Source organism: Brassica napus, chromosome A10 (genome assembly GCF_020379485.1).
Source record: "Brassica napus cultivar Da-Ae chromosome A10, Da-Ae, whole genome shotgun sequence".
Lineage (NCBI taxonomy): Eukaryota > Viridiplantae > Streptophyta > Magnoliopsida > Brassicales > Brassicaceae > Brassica > Brassica napus.
The window spans coordinates 13,750,249-13,766,021 of record NC_063443.1 but is presented as its reverse complement, the minus strand read 5'-3'; the positions used below and the strand labels follow the sequence as shown (position 1 = coordinate 13,766,021).

Below are 15,773 nucleotides of genomic sequence, written 5' to 3'. Positions count from 1 at the left end.
AATATTTAAAGTTAAATATACTAATGAGTTAGATATGCTCATAAAAACTATAAAAATAATTATATATACGTATATGAAAAATAACTCAAAATATTGTTAAGAATAGACGAAAGTATCTAAACACAAGGAATTATAAACTTTGCCACATATCGTTCATTTATATTGTGTGCTATATTTGCTTAGTCTTGTATGCAGCTACCATTATCTTGACACAAAAAATAACTCAAGTGTTGTTAAGAATAGACGATTCAACATTTGCTTAGTCTTGTACTTCTTATGTTTTCCTGTGTGAAGGCTTTGTTTCTGAGAAGATTATGTTCTCCGTCATCTAGGCTTCCAGATTTCTTCTGGCTTTGTAGTGGTCTTGTTCTTCTTATTAATATAACTACTAGATGACCAATAAAAATTGGAAAAAAAAAAATTGGAAGTTCATGTTGCAAAAACGATTCTACATTTTCTAATGAAAATTGTTGCAACAAGTTTTAGTGTCATTTTCAGTTAATTTCAATCAACTACGTCTCTGACTATAACATAATCATCTAAAATCAAATAATACTAGTCAACAGGTTTTACCAAAGAAAAAAAGAATACTGATCAAGAGGCAAGGTACTGCTTATAATAATAGTCTTTAAAGATTTATTTTTGTTGAAGCCTTTTTGGGAAAGAAATTTAACAAGGAACGTCTAGTCGGCCGTCTAAGTTTCCCAAAAAAGTTCACCCCTGAAGCACCTCTACAAAACCAATTCAGGTACGCTTTGACTCGAGTCTCTACGTACGTGTCCATATTTACTGGAAAAACTCGATTTTATAAAATACTTGTTAAAAGGTAGCTTGTCTTTGTTAAATATATTCGAGAAGACAATGACAGCTTTTCAAAGACTACTAGCTCAACATCTTTACAAAGCCTTTATTTAGGATAACTACCATGTGCTTGCCTGGTGAAAAACCTGAAGGAATGGTTTTTTATATTTCATTTAAGTTATCTTTTTTTTTTTTTACTGGAAATTTTATTAATGGAACTGAGCCCAAAGGGCAAAGCCCAACATGAAACAAAAACAAAAGGGCAAAACATGCCCAACTACGAGAGAGATGAAGGCCCAACACAAGGCCCAAAACACGAAGAGTAAACCGTCGAGGAAGCAAGCCACGGCACGTCATCTTTCACGTGTCCGATCGCCCGGCGATCAATGAACACGGGTCAAGACGAGGAACCACTTCCTTCCACCGGAACCAGAGGAGGCGACGGAACTCCGCCGACGGCGAAGACAAACCACGGAAGAACCAATCTTCACAAGGGCTCGAACCGAAGAGCCAAAACTGGGAGATCTACGATTCGGAAAAGAACATCGACGTCTACAATCGATCCTTCAATCCGACTATCTTGCATGAGAAGATCCGGCATCTTTAAAGATAAAGATAAGCATGAAGATGTAAAAACCAAATCAATTGGGGAGAAGAGTCGTCGGAAGAATAGAGCGAGAGGCAGTCGGACAACGAAGAACTGAATCGCAGATCGATCGGTGCCGGCGAGAACGATTCTAAGTAAGACATCGTCTTCCGGAGACAGAAGCCGGCGAAATCGGCGCTTTGAAAGCCGTCGCTTCCCGGAAACAAAAGCCGGACGGTCATCGGAGGAACTGATCAACCGCCGGAGACGAAAACCGGTCGGAAGTACCGAAACCGGTAAACAAAAACGACAACCTCTCACTCTCAAATCAACTCTGAACCTTCTGAAAGATAAAGGATTGATAAGAAGGCCAGAGGAATAGAGAGAAATTTTCTCACTAGGAGAGGAGAGAGGAAAACAACTATTTCATTTAAGTTATCTGTTAATAACATTTAAACACCGGAATCTCTTCTTTTCTTTTTATTATTACAATACATGTTGCACAAATTAAGTAGACCCGGTGGGTGTCAAAAAGACAACCAATATGAAGAGTTCGGTATTTCCGGCAGCTTATGTACGACCAAAGTTACAAAGAAACAAAAAAACAAACCAAACCATGTGGTCTATGAAAATAGATAGTACTTCGCATTTGGTACCAAACCATAAACGACTGGAGATGAGTTTCAGTCTTCGAGCAGCTCTAGTTTCTTCAGGGCATCACGTACATCCGAGTCCACGCGTGCGTGGACCACGTTGTTGCTCTCTAAAGAGATCACATCAGTGAGTGGATAGCTCCTGTTAGCGTGCAAGGCGTTGCTTGCGCTGCACGATACCCCCTCTAGAACAACGCTCTTGTGAAGTCCTCCGAGCAATCCTTCGTAATCTGTGTCACCTGATTCTCCCACGAACACCACCATCTTCGCCATGTCAATGCCCCACCGAACGAACAAGTACCTGGTTCACCGCAACACATTCGTGAGAACAATGCTCTAGAAAGTTACTTACTTGTGCCACAAGTTTTGTACGTACCTTAGGGCTTGTATACGAGAAGCCAGCACAGGTATCACGTTTATTCGAGTGCCGTTCTGACTATAAACGACATGACAACGCAAGGCCTGGATCCTCAGCAGCTTCCGGAGCTCTCTCACCGGAGGCACCTGAGAATAAAAAACCAAAAACAAACGAACTTATAACACAGAGCTAAGAAGATTTCTTAATAATGTGTGCGCCTGATTTAAACTTTACCGCTGCAGGCTTTTTGACAGCAAAGGTGTAGCAGTAGTCAGTTGAAAGATGTTCAGCAAGAGTGACAATCTGCTCGTCATTTTCAGACTTTTTCTCGTTAACCGAAGACGCCCAACGGATCAAAGTCTTCCTCAGCCCTTCACCACCCCAGCGATATTCAACGTGGGAGTGGTAGTAAAAGTCAACAACGAAAGGACCATCTTCCGAGTTGACAGATGTGTAGTAGAGATCGCTCCCGCTGTTGCATACGAAGGCGTCGAAGTCATTAGGGTTTAAACCCCCTGACACCAAGAAAGATTGTATCTCAGAGATTGTTAGAGACGTTGACAATATGAACCCAACGGTTCCTTCGGCTCTTTCCTTCTCAACTGCCTCTAGAATCCTTCTCGTAGCCTCTAGTGTGTCTCTTTCCCCATCAAAATCAAGAGCAATCACCACAATAAACTTCCTTCTCCGAACCGCCGGGAACTTTCCGGAGTTGACCTCTGACTTCTCCAGTGATCCCATTTTGCGACTGTCTTTGCCTTTAGACCAGTTTAGAACCGCAGCTTCGATTTTGCTCTTCCTGTCCATGGAGCTCACTTCTTGATTCATGGAACCGTCGTTACCACTTCCTCCGTCAAATGAAAACCTCAAGTTCAAAGATATGTCCTGTATATCTCTCAGAGAATCACTGGGTGACTCAGGCTCTGAGTTATCACCGCCATCGTCACTTTGCCACTGGGGGTGTCTTGGCTTGAAGCTGGTTATGCGAGATAGATAAGTTTTGCAATGCTCTGGCCAAGAGAATTGGTGAATGTTCTTCAGCCCGTTTTGCCTACACTTTGCCCACAGCTGCTTATCGGCAACTAGCTTAAGAAGAGCTTCAGAGATGGATTGCTGATCATGAGGATCCACAAGGAGACCATTGTCTAGAACCTGGAAAAAAGGTATAATATTAGAACAAACAAGAAGGTATATAACAGTCTTGAGCATTGTAAGAATACATACCCGGTGTATATCTACAGGACCACCATTTTTTGTAGCTACCATTGGCAAACCATGGGCTGCAGCCTAGAAGTAAAAAAAACACATATTACTACAAGAATTGAATCATGCCCATTTGACCGTAGAAGAAAAAAGATACCTCAATCAGAGTAAGTCCAAATGGTTCAATGAAAGCTGGATTGATGAAAACACCCTGCAGTGAATCCATGCACAGAATAATTTTACTAAAGAGAAGAATCTAAAGAAGCATTCTAAGTAGTGTCAAACCGTTGGAATCAAACATGCGAAAGCATCATAATATGCAGCAGTTAGCAATAACTGACAGATCAAGTGTTGGAGGCATTGTTTTAATGGTGAACAGACCAAGAAACTAACGACGACAATATATCTAATGATATTGAGTTAAGTAGCATGACATAGTTATAATGAACTGCCAAGAGTACCTTAGACTTTGCAGCTAGGCGATATATGTCTGGAACATCCGACTGTTTGTGATGTTTAGGGTACGCAACTTGGCCGTAGAGATCATACTTGTCAATTAGCTTCAGAACAGAAAGCAGAACAGAAGAACTCGTGCTCGACATTTCATCAATCCCATCACGGTTACCCATAATAAGTGCCTGCAAAACCAGAAATATGGAAGATGAGTAAAACAAAATGGTGATCGTAACAGAAACATAAACTAAACAACCAAAGTGTTAGGAGAAACATCTAAACAAAAGTCACTGTACGACATTTACATACCAGGTTAGCAAGGTCTCTGAGTGGACGACATTCTCCAAATGCCTTCACTAACGTTGTGATGTTCTTTTTTGGGTCGGGCCTCGCAAGGGCAAGTATCATAGGCTTTCGGGAATTTGAAAAGAAACGCATTATCTGCATCACATGTAGGATATGCAGGTTGAGTAAACAGCTTGATAGAAAGATAACGAGAACAATATGTTACACAATAACAAATCTTCTTTCTCAGGTGAAGTAGATGTTATATTAAAGCAAGAAAGAACCTCAGCCCATATTGGTGGATCTCGAGAAGTTGGATGTTCCTCATTCCCATCTGCGTCTTCCATGTCACCATCATGTGGGACAATATGATTGAACTCCATCCCAGGTGGAATTTTCTGAAGCAAAAATAAATAAACAGTAATCATTTTTTATGATACTACAGAAGACTACACGTAACCATTCCAACAAGGCAAAGAAAGATCATTCTCCCACCTTATACATTATTTTTCGTCAACATCCTAGACACACTCGGATGTAACAGAAACATTAAAACTGACATTTATAGAGTATTAACTATCACCCAATGATATACTGTGTTAAAAGAAGACATGCAAAACAAATTTAATCACAGTCACTCATTGCCCAAAGACACTAATAGTAGTTTGTCGCCAACCAAGATCTCCTAATTGTTGGCATTAAAATCTTGACTTCTAAAAGCATATATTTCAGTCTGTGTTGACCATTGAAGATCAAGAGAATAGCTAAGGGGTGAGTAACTTACAACCATGCGAGGCATGAACCGTCCATAGCAGCTCACATTCCGCTTGATCCTTGCTCGCAGTTTACGCTCCAGTATGGGGTCAAAACCATCATACAACCTCCACTGCTCATCAATCTCCTGCCGCGTGCTAGTTATCACCATTTCAGAAACATCAAGAGATAACTCCTCACCCTCAATTCGACGCATAATCTTGTAAGTCGAATTTATTTCTTCTTTCGAAAGGCGGCCTTGTTTCAAAAGCTGCTCCAATTTATCTCGACCGAGTGAGTGGCCAGTAAGGATCATAGGCACATTCAGTGCACCTGATAGCAAAGCGGCAGCGTCACCAGCATCGGCGTAGTGTCCATGGATGGCAGAAGGCCAGATAGGCTTCCCACCACCGACTTGTTCACCGAGAACACTGGACATTTGCATGATGTGGTTCATTGCACCATCGACAAACTCAGCAATGTGAGGCCATAGAAGTTCTTTCGGAATGTACTTGTCCTTTGGACCAAATGGTATCCTCACAATATAAGCACCGCTACTCTCTCCCATCTCATCCGAATAATCTTCAGAATCTCTTGGAGTCAGCATCTCCGTGGGCTCGCCATAACTCCAGTCAACATCTGGTGAAGACACTTGTCTGGTGAGCAAGTCGACCCTATAAACTCCTGGCATTGATCCCAAAGCACGTGCAAGTTCCACAACGTACTTAACCTGTAACGTAAGAAGCAAAGTGAGGAGGACTACATACAGCCTACCATTATACCGCATTGCGATCACTCAAATTCTTCCGTATCATTACCTGGCCACCGGTGTCAGAATCACGGCCTAGCTCCATGTTCTCCCCACGTATGAGACCATGAAGACTGCATACATAATGTTAAACAACAATCACACAAGAACACTCCAAAAACTTTCCACTATGCTTACAAATTTTCAATTAACAGAGATCATTTGCTAGTAAACATGTTGCTAGAAGGTGAAACTATGAGTTTTCCAAGCAAGAAAGTACAAAGGGGAAAGCAAAGGCTATTTTTGAGCACAAACCTTATCAAAACAAGATACAGCTTGTTTCCCTTCTGCTGGTTAGCCCAAATCTCCATGGACTCAGCAGAATTAATCCTAGGCAACCTGGATTTGGTGCCATGAGTAGAGACATCACTGACGAGATCTCCTTTCTCTCCCTCGGAAAACTCCTCGGACATATCAGCTGTTGCCTCCCTGCGACCCCTCTCACGCTCAAGACGGCGCTTAGCCAGCCTCTGCGCCTCCTTTTCCTCATGCTGCACAAACACAAGAGCATCATGAGCTGACAATACTTTTAAATATCTTAACGTTCCAAGTGCAGAACTGAACTATCCTATGGGGGGAAAACCATAAGCACAAAGTACAAGATCAATCAAAAGTTCAACGATCCCTCATTTTCTTATTATTATTATTTTTTAAATCCAGTTGCAAAGAAAAGGAAGACATTGAAAAGGTTGAAACTTGAAAACAGAGAAGAGACCAGAATAAACAAAGCAAAAAACATTGACTTGAGAGTCAAAACAACTTCGAGATCAAAGTCTAGTCAATTACTAAAAAAAATCAACTTTTAAGAAAAAAAGTTAGGACCTTTGAATGGAACAGTCAAATCTCAGTCTGAGTTAAAACACGCATCCAAAGTAGAAAGAAACAAAAAAAAAGAAGCAATAAAAAGAAATCAAACCTGCTTCTTTTGACGAGCGAGATTCCAGATCCTCCAACACATATTCTCCAACCTCGTGTTCCTCTCTTGTGGACTCCTCGTTGCAACCGCCTGACGAAGATCATCATCACTCTCACACGATTGCATATATATAAATAAAGAAAAAAACAGAGAGGTGAGGTGCGTTACCTTGACCCAAGATCTGTGAAGATCAGTCTCATCGTAACCAGTGATGACTTCCTCAACGAAGTAACGGCTGGGAGTGAATCTGCCTCTCTCCCTTAGGAGAAGCGAAGGGCGAGCGTCGTCGAGAGGCTGGCCCACGTCGAGAATCGCCTCCAGGTAACTGTTCACCCAATCGTTTCCGGCCATCGAAGAAGATACGAAGGAAGGATGGAATTGGGATTTTGGTTATCTCGTACGTTTGGTTATTGCTTTTTGAGGGGAAAGACGACAAAACTAGTCAGGCTGTAGTGACGAGTCATAGGACACGCATCCGCTTCGAACGGCTCAAAACTCTGCTCCTCCTCCTCCTTAATTACCTTTTCTTTATTTTATTTTATTTTATTGTTACGCTTTATTTTCAGTGTTGGTCCCTTTTTAATAGTGAAAGAAAAATTGTCAAATGAAAAATATCTTTCTTAAAAACTTTAAAAATGATTGAAGACAGGTATATACTATATTCTGGTTTATTTGGTAAAAAGAAGAATATTCTCTTTCTTTTTTTTAATTAGGTGACAATTGACGAGTATTTTTTTCTATTTCTGTTTTTCCTTATAGATTCATTTTAAATCACTGTTATGAAAGATATTTGCTTAGCATCATAGATCCGAATATGCGATGATGGATCTGAGTCATTTGACAAAGAACCAAAGCATAGTTTTTAGGGTCTTGTTTATTTTTCTTTTAACTGGTCATTTGTCAAATAATAATACAGTGGTCAGTGTAAGAAGCAATTATATTCAAACTCAGTAGATTTTATCACTGCTAATATATCTGGAAACTGTAACATCCGAAGCTCACTCTCTTGCAAAGTAGGCTAGTTTTGGTGGTGTTTATGTTCGCTCATGTAAGTCAGACAGAAGGCAGAGGGAAAGGTTCTTCGGATCACCACTTCCTCGAGCCTAAACATGACTTAGCGTGACGACAAAAAATAAAGAGAGGCAATTATATGATCCATGTCTGTTGTCTACGAGAAGCAATTATATGCTTCATTGCTTATCATTTAGCAAAAGTGCTCATTGCTGGCAGAATGATAGAAATATATTTCAAGGAAATGATTTAGTGACATTCTTTGCTGGAAAGATATATATATAAACAACTTATTGTTTTCCTTAACTTGATCTTGACCACTAAAATTAGTAAGCTGATGTTTACATTTCGTATACATTTGCATTTAACTTCATGGTTCTAACAATCCTCCATGGTGAAACCGATTTTATGCCACAACGATCAAATTCATCAAAGACGCTTTTAAATTAAACAAAAATTACGAGACAAATAACATTGTAACGACAGGAGTTTATGAAATACCATATCGCAAAAGCTAAATCCAAAACATAGGCTCTCAGACACTAAACTGAAAACTCAAACATGTTTCATGAAAAAAAACATAAAGCTTTCAAGCAGACAACGAGTTTTAAGCGGCACCCTTGCCCTTCTTCTTCTGAATCTTCTTCTGGTAGAATTCAAGCTCTTTGCCTTCAAGAATGTATCTGCACAAACACATTGAACATAAATGAATACAGGAGATTTCAACACACAAATACAAAATGGACCAATGAACAAGCAAGAAGATTATTACCCATCAGCACGTCCACATTGGCCGGGCCTTGAGGAGATGCATGCCAACAACCGTCCACTTGCAAACTGGTCCTCAATGTGGGAATCAAGAGTGCGCCCTTCTTGACGGCTCTCGATCTTCCTCTGCACATGGTTGCTCTTCTTCACCTCCTCAGGTGCAGCAGCAGCAGCTGGTGCAGCATCCTCACCATCCTACAATATTAAAAGTCTCATCAGCTTCACTTAACCAGTTAAGGAACCAATCGTCCAAAAAGAAAAAAAAAAAAAAGAGTATTCTCACCTCTCCTTCCTTCTTGGCGGCAGAAGCAGCAGCATTCTTCTTCTTGCGACCAACCTCAACACCATAGTGCTGCAAGTACCACTGCTTGAAAGGAGCGGCATCAACCTGGACAATGGCGCTCTTAACAAGTGTCTTTGTACGGACAAGCTCGTTGTTGGAGGCATTGTAGACAACGTCAAGGACTCTGGTCTTGCGGGTAACAGCTTCACTTCCCCAGGAGTAGTTACCGGTATCGAGCCTCAACGCACGCCACTTGACGTTGCCTCCACGGACACGGATTCTTCTGACCGTCTTGTTGCTGGACAGCTTGGTGTTAGCTGGCTGCCTCCCCATCTCGTACCTTCACGAACCAAAAAATACAAATATTATAAACTACAAAATGCACCACCAAAATGAATCAAACAAGCCACTATCAGAGAAAACACAAACAGATAACAATTCAAAATGTACACGACAGCTTATGATGCGTTTCACACTGTACTCGTGGGATTAGTACATCCAGTTTTACACTAATCATCCGTCATTACAGAACCTAGATATGACTATAGTAGTTTGAACATAAAACAAGAGAACGAATCTAATCAGACAAAACACATTGGAATAACAGAACACAACATCACTTCCTCGTTCCACAGTTTCTTAAACGTTTATAAAAAAGCAAGAAAAAAAAAAACCAAAGCTTACTTTCGCTTCTTTCTCCATTGCTTCTGCTTGCCTCCAGTGGCACGCCTCTTGTGGATGGAGTCACGAGAAATACCTAATACAGATCAAAGTTACATTTTAGATTCAACCATCGAAAGAGATAGAGAGAGGAGTGAAGGATCGTACCCATGGTTGCAACTTAGGTTTCCTCTGTAGACAAAAAAACTGCGGAGGGTGTACTGAGGTTTGCAGAATTTATTTATAAAGAGTCTGCTGTATAAACGAAAACCCTAGAGTTAAAAGGCCTCTACGACTTGGCCCATATAACTACCTAAAGGCCCGTACTATCTGGTCCATCTAGTAACTTATGCCCTTCATAGCAAACAACTCCCATTTTTCTGATTTATGGAAATGTTTTCTGATTTTTCTTTTAAAAAATTAAATGCATCATCAATTGCACATTTTAGTTTTTTCTTATAATATATAGCAGATTTTATATAATGATTTGTTTTTATAGTTACTGTAAACATATTAATGAATCTTACCCCCAAAAAAGGTGATTTTCTTTTTAAAAATCGGCTAAATACTCCCAAAGCTTGTTGACAATATATTTGAGAGCCCAACGGGTTATTCTAACGAACCACATAAACATTACACTGGACTGGAGTACTGGACCAACAAAACGAGAGTATAACATACAACAATGGAAGCAAATGTGCATGTGATATTCCTGTTTTGTCTTCAAAACCATCACTTACATCTCTTGTATTACACCATCGGGTTATCTATTCATATGTCCAAAATATCATTTTCTTTTTACCTAAAGAGAAACCAGGAGAACAAGAACACTCACAACTCTTCCTCATTTTCGTTTGTTATTTCACTAACAGCTTTCTTCCTCCGTACTAACGCCTTGAAAAGCGTAAACGCTGAGATCAACGCGATCTCCCAGTGCTCGGAGCTGTTGAGTTTCACGTTTATCTTCCCCATTTTCCTGTTGTTCATGTTTACGCTAACGTCTATGTTCGTGTCCCGAGTTGGTCTAACCTGAGTCTGTAACCCCCAGTTCAACACTAGCTCTTTGTTGAAAGACAGAGCCGTCACCGTCACACCGATCTGCTCGTTTCTCACCGGGTAATCTCTCCCTCTGATACAAGCCTCAAAGCTCCCTCCATGCGCTGTTTCCCCTGAACCATTCATCTGACCTGCGTTTACTGTTAACTTCACCCTCTTCCCAACCAATAAGGAATCCTCAATCTTTCCAGCTAAGTAGTACTTCCCGCCAAAAGATGTCAAACCAACTCCAAGATCGGTTGTGTTGTGCTTAAATGTGTTAAGCTTCGTGCCGCCGTGAAACGTGTAGACAAGATCATCTCCTGATGACTGGACGTCGGCAGCTACGGAGAATGTCTGTATTCTAGAGTCTGTAGTGTAAGCTGCGTTAGTCTCGGAGTGGATGGTGAACCGTTGCTTATCTCTGCTCACCTGTCCGTTAGCTGAAGCAAATAGATTCTTTTTCACTTTTACAGCCGTCTCGATGTTTATTCCATCGAATCCAACATCGTGATCCCATCCCTGAGGATCATAGACAGGTCTCACAAGCCACTGGTCACTAGTAGCAATGGATCGGTATCGGTGAGAAGGAAAATCAGAATCAAAACTGTCTGGACCCGCCATCTCCGGCAACGGAACAGCTGCTTGGTCACTCTTTTCCTCTTCCTCTTCATTAAGCTTTTCATCCTTTCGTCTTCTACATTCTTCCTTCAACTGTTTCTTGAGATAAAGAGTTTCCCTGTAATCAAGCTCATCGAGATACTCTCTCTTCTGAGACTTTGACAGCTTCTCAAACCGGGCTTTCCCAAGGATCCGGATCGCAGGCAGCTGGTCATACTCATCTTCCTCCTCCTCCTCCAACTCCGAATCCATAAGCTCATCTATCTCCCTCTCCGCTTCATCTCCACCTGATGATAACCGACGCCGCAGAAAAACTGAAAGAAGATGAGGAAGAGAAGCTGTTCGAGTACCACTCGCCTGTCCCAAACCAATGCTGTCACGAAACCTCAGCAGAGACTGTACATCACCAAGAACTTTGGTACAAACGCACAGAAACATAAACTGAGGCTTCCACACTAATCCATTCGGAAGAACACACTCACCGGCATGATTCTTTCTACAGCTTGGATGATTCTCAACTAACAGCACAGGGTTCTCCAGCTTCGTATCAGACACAGCCTGATGTATATAGTGCTGAACCACATCCACGCGCTGGCCAACGTACGACTCGTAGTTCATATTACGTCCTTCAGAAGCAACTGAAGAATGCGTCATCACGAGTATCGTGTTAAGCCATAACGCTGCACCCAAGACTTCAGTTATAAGGCTCAGGAGAGGGTAATCACTGTACCGCAAGTCGATCGTGTCAAGGCGGTCCAAGTAGAGAACCACATCAGGCGGACGCTTCTTGACGTATCTCTTGATAGAGAGCAGAGTCTTTCTGTTTTTCCTTGCGCTGGAAGGTGAAGGTTGGTGTAAGCCAGGGGTGTCGATAAACGTTACTTTAACTCCACTAACGGTTCCGTTAACCTCTTCTATGCGATCCGTGGCGGGTTGGAAAGCATCGGTTCCGCTTTTGGACTGGCCCAAGATAGAGTTTATGGTCGCGCTCTTGCCAACGCCTGTTTTCCCCAAGACTAGGATTCGAAGTGAGAAATCAAGTTCAGGTACGCCGGACGATTCTTGCTCCTTCGCTACAGCTTTGGCCTTGTCTTGCTTAAGTTTGACTGTTTTGAGTTCTGACTCCTCGGCTCGTATCAGCATCGCGAGGTGTACTCGGTATAGAACCTTGGAGACTAGGATGTTGTTCTGTGACTGCCCAAACCTCTGAACGAGGCGTAGAAACTGTACTTGGAGGTCACCAATCTTTGCTAGTGGGTTATGTTTCTTGTCGTTGAGATCAAGACTTGACTGGTGCAAGCTTTCTAGTGGAGTTTGCTGCTGAGAGATGGGAGGCTGAGTTTCTACATCGCCGCTGGTTGAACATAGTGGTTCAGAGCGTGCCACTGGTTCAGGTAAAGCAGGGGCTTGAGCTATAAAAAATAAAAATAAAAACTGAAAGCTATTAGTAATCAAAGAAAACATACAAGTAAACAGCAATAACAGAAACATTTGAGAAGAATCAAAATAATCAACAATATATATCAGCTGCAACAATCATACAGTGGGAATCGTGTGGTTCATGGTGTCGGGAGAAAGGGGCAGTCCCCAAAAGGGGTCTAGAAGAGGATGCCATGGAGTTGGATAGATCGAAAACCCAGTCTATGAAGCCTTTCATTCTTTACCTGCAACAACAACAACAAACAAGTCAACGCTGAGCTACCTAAGTTACAAAAGGCTTAAGCTTTTGTTAATACAGAACATTTCTCTTTTTTTTTTGTAGAGAGATAATGATTAACGCCATAAATGCATTAAAAAGGAATCCAATTCCCCCCAAATTATGTTATCTAAGTGAGCTAATGACCTAAGAATCGCAATCGAAAAAGAACACCATATCAATACTAAACGAAATTGAAGAGAATCAAAAACTTGGGGTGAAGCAACAGATTTGAATTGAGAAAAATCTGAGAGACCTTTTTGTGTTGGCGACAGTGTTGGTGATAGACGAGAGAGAGAGAGAGAGATAGGATCGAGGTAAGACAAAGGTTAGGTTTTTAGGAAATTAGGATAACGAAGAAGATGCTCCCCTCGATTTTTTTTTCCTTTTGTTTCTTGTTTGTTTTGTTTTGTTTCTTCTTTGCTTGGTGATAACATGCGCCTCAAACCTCTGCCTAACATGCGCGGTAGTACTGGGGCTAACATGTCTTGGTCAAGAGCAACCCAAACCGCAGAGAGTATTTTATTTTCCTTTCTGATTTTATTAACACTCGATTTTGGATTTCTGTGATAAGATAGTTAATAAGAAATAAACGATTTTTGAACAAAAAGATTTCTAAAAAAATAAGCAAATAATCCAATTCAAATTAGTACAGGGGTTTATAATTTATTAGTTTAATAGCAGTTTTTTCCAAAGGTTTCAAGATTACTACATAGATTTCAATTTGCAAATGTATAAATTTCTATTTTTAGTTTAACTTTTAGTTTTGAATATCGTCTGCTTGTATATTTGATTTGCTGTGATAGGTAGAGTTAAGCATTGAGTTTAATGAAGAACATTTCCCTCTGAATGTCAGAGTCCAACAGATTTGTATTCATGAGGGGCAGAGAAACTTGCAGCTGTTCTTCAAAAACTTGTTTCACGGTGCTGTTTCAAAACTTACTGCCGGTAGTTTGTTTTGTTAATTAACAAAGTTTTGTGGCCTGGAGTTAGTTTTTGTCCATGCTTTAACACACTTTGTTGATGACAATTCTATTTTTAGCAAGATGCTGTTCTCCTCCCAAAGTGGAAGGGATTTAGTTTCTTTTCTTTTATAATATTTGTTTTTGCCACAACTCTTATGAGTCTCTCCAAATCTCACAACTCAAATTCCTCTGTCTTCTTGGGTAATCGGATGTTTCATCTTTTTCTTCAAGAACCAGTGACACGTTCATTGGTAACTGATAAATTTCTCATTACATTTTCTTGAGTGACAATGATCTCGAATTTGAGAGAAAGTATGGAGAGAAACGAATTAAGAGAAGGCCCTATAGCTATTGCAGTGGACAAAGATAAAACAAGCTGTCAAGCTCTTAAATGGGCAGTGGAACAATATATACCACGAGACAGAACAATAAAACTTGTTCATGTCGTCCAAAGATCTACAACGAATCCAAATGGACATTCTACAGATGATGAATTGTCTGGCAAGCAACAGAATGATAAAGGAAGTCGTCAGTTTCTTCCAATGCGTTGTCTTTGCATGAGACGGAATGTAAGTATGATTTGTCTCTTTTCTTTCTTGTTTTTTTCTTTTTGCATTATGTTTCTCTGATTAATGTTCTATTCTCAGATACAAAGCGAAGTAGTTATGCTTGAAGATCAAGACGTAGCGAAAGCGTTGATTGAATATATTAACCAGAACTTTATTTCTACATTCTTGCTAGGTGCCTCGTTGAAGAAGAGTATTACAAGGTGACAAACTATAGTTTCATAATCCATGACATAACACACATGAATCTTGTATCTAAAAATGGTTTTTGGGTGATTCTTGATTTTGAAGGCTTTTTAAAGTAGATGACATACCAAGTAATGTGATGAGATGGGCTCCAGAGTTCTGCACTGTCTTAGTCATATCAAAGGGAAGACTATCAAGTGTACGTCCAGCCACTAGGCATTTACCTCAAGGCTTGCCTTCTCCTTCTTCAGGGACTGCACCTTTGTCACCACTCAGCAACACTGATGAGGCTCCCTCTGAGATGTAAATCTACCATAACATTATGTTTTAAGCTCTGAGATTAAACTTCTTGAATTTTGGATTTTGAGCAGGTCATTGTCAAGAGAAGACGATGTTTTCTTTGAGGAGTTCTCATCCCTTGGCACAGATTCTTCTACTGTGAACATTAGTGACAGGATCAGTACAGATAGTTCGGTTCTCTCCTTCTATGATAAACTTGGGACTCCAAACATGTTGGAGATTCCTAGATTCACAGGTCTGGAGGATGATAAATCCAATCTTTCGATATACCTTAACAGTCCTGATATAAAGCTGATGGATGAAGCCGAGGCTGAGAAGAGAAGGCTGAAGAAAGAGCTGAAGGAGACAATGAACATGTACCATGCAGCCTGCAGAGAAGCCCTCATGGCAAAGGAGAAAGTAGCAGAGTTAGAGATATGGAAAAAGAAAGCAGGGAAAAGGCTTCAAATGGCTGAGGAAACAGCAAAAATGGCCATCATGAAGATGGAGAAGAGAGAACTGGAGGTAAAGCCAAGAGTGGAGGCAGAGATGAAGGTTAGAGGGAGTAATGACAGAAAGGTGGTTCTGGATTCTCCTGGAGAGTCTCATATGGTGGTAAAATATGAGAGCTTGCTCCAAATTGTAGTTGTACTTTTCTTGTTCTATTTTTATTTCACACTCAGACAATCCTCTTTCTTGTGATTGGAGTTGGGAGATCAGTAACAATGTCATCTGCTTCAGGACAAGTTGCTCATTCATTATTCTCTTGTATAGATCAATCTTATTATATTTGTTCACTTTTCACAATGTCATTCTTAAAAGCAAAATCATAATGCTTGTTGATTGTTGTTCCCTTTGAAACTACTCTCAAATTCAAGTGTTCACAC

General features: G+C 40.7%; 4 protein-coding genes across 4 annotated transcripts; 1 reads left to right on the top strand and 3 right to left on the bottom strand.

The window, feature by feature from the left end:
* Window positions 1-1,833: 1,833 nt before the first annotated feature.
* On the bottom strand, window positions 1,834-7,362 carry LOC106371763 (sucrose-phosphate synthase 1). The gene is made up of 13 exons (XM_013811861.3): window positions 6,985-7,362; window positions 6,817-6,906; window positions 6,156-6,391; window positions 5,911-5,974; window positions 5,124-5,822; window positions 4,624-4,737; window positions 4,364-4,495; window positions 4,063-4,239; window positions 3,759-3,812; window positions 3,623-3,685; window positions 2,633-3,550; window positions 2,417-2,544; window positions 1,834-2,341 (listed from the first exon to the last, which is right to left on the bottom strand). The coding sequence occupies exons 1-13, from the start codon at window positions 7,165-7,167 to the stop codon at window positions 2,071-2,073; spliced, it is 3,129 nt and encodes a 1,042-aa protein (XP_013667315.2). The 5' UTR covers window positions 7,168-7,362; the 3' UTR covers window positions 1,834-2,070.
* Window positions 7,363-8,252: 890 nt separating this feature from the next.
* On the bottom strand, window positions 8,253-9,891 carry LOC106371762 (40S ribosomal protein S8-1-like). The gene is made up of 5 exons (XM_013811860.3): window positions 9,707-9,891; window positions 9,563-9,635; window positions 8,879-9,218; window positions 8,600-8,790; window positions 8,253-8,510 (listed from the first exon to the last, which is right to left on the bottom strand). The coding sequence occupies exons 1-5, from the start codon at window positions 9,708-9,710 to the stop codon at window positions 8,435-8,437; spliced, it is 684 nt and encodes a 227-aa protein (XP_013667314.1). The 5' UTR covers window positions 9,711-9,891; the 3' UTR covers window positions 8,253-8,434.
* A 299-nt stretch (window positions 9,892-10,190) lies between these two features.
* Window positions 10,191-13,294, bottom strand: LOC106371760 (translocase of chloroplast 90, chloroplastic-like). The gene is made up of 3 exons (XM_013811859.3): window positions 13,147-13,294; window positions 12,737-12,858; window positions 10,191-12,606 (listed from the first exon to the last, which is right to left on the bottom strand). The coding sequence occupies exons 2-3, from the start codon at window positions 12,849-12,851 to the stop codon at window positions 10,370-10,372; spliced, it is 2,352 nt and encodes a 783-aa protein (XP_013667313.2). The 5' UTR covers window positions 12,852-12,858; window positions 13,147-13,294; the 3' UTR covers window positions 10,191-10,369.
* A 110-nt stretch (window positions 13,295-13,404) lies between these two features.
* LOC106439496 (U-box domain-containing protein 51-like) lies at window positions 13,405-15,647 on the top strand. Its single transcript, XM_048743104.1, has 4 exons — window positions 13,405-14,424; window positions 14,503-14,624; window positions 14,713-14,910; window positions 14,979-15,647. Exons 1-4 carry the CDS (start codon window positions 14,146-14,148, stop codon window positions 15,586-15,588), a joined length of 1,209 nt encoding a protein of 402 aa, XP_048599061.1. The 5' UTR covers window positions 13,405-14,145; the 3' UTR covers window positions 15,589-15,647.
* Window positions 15,648-15,773: the final 126 nt, after the last annotated feature.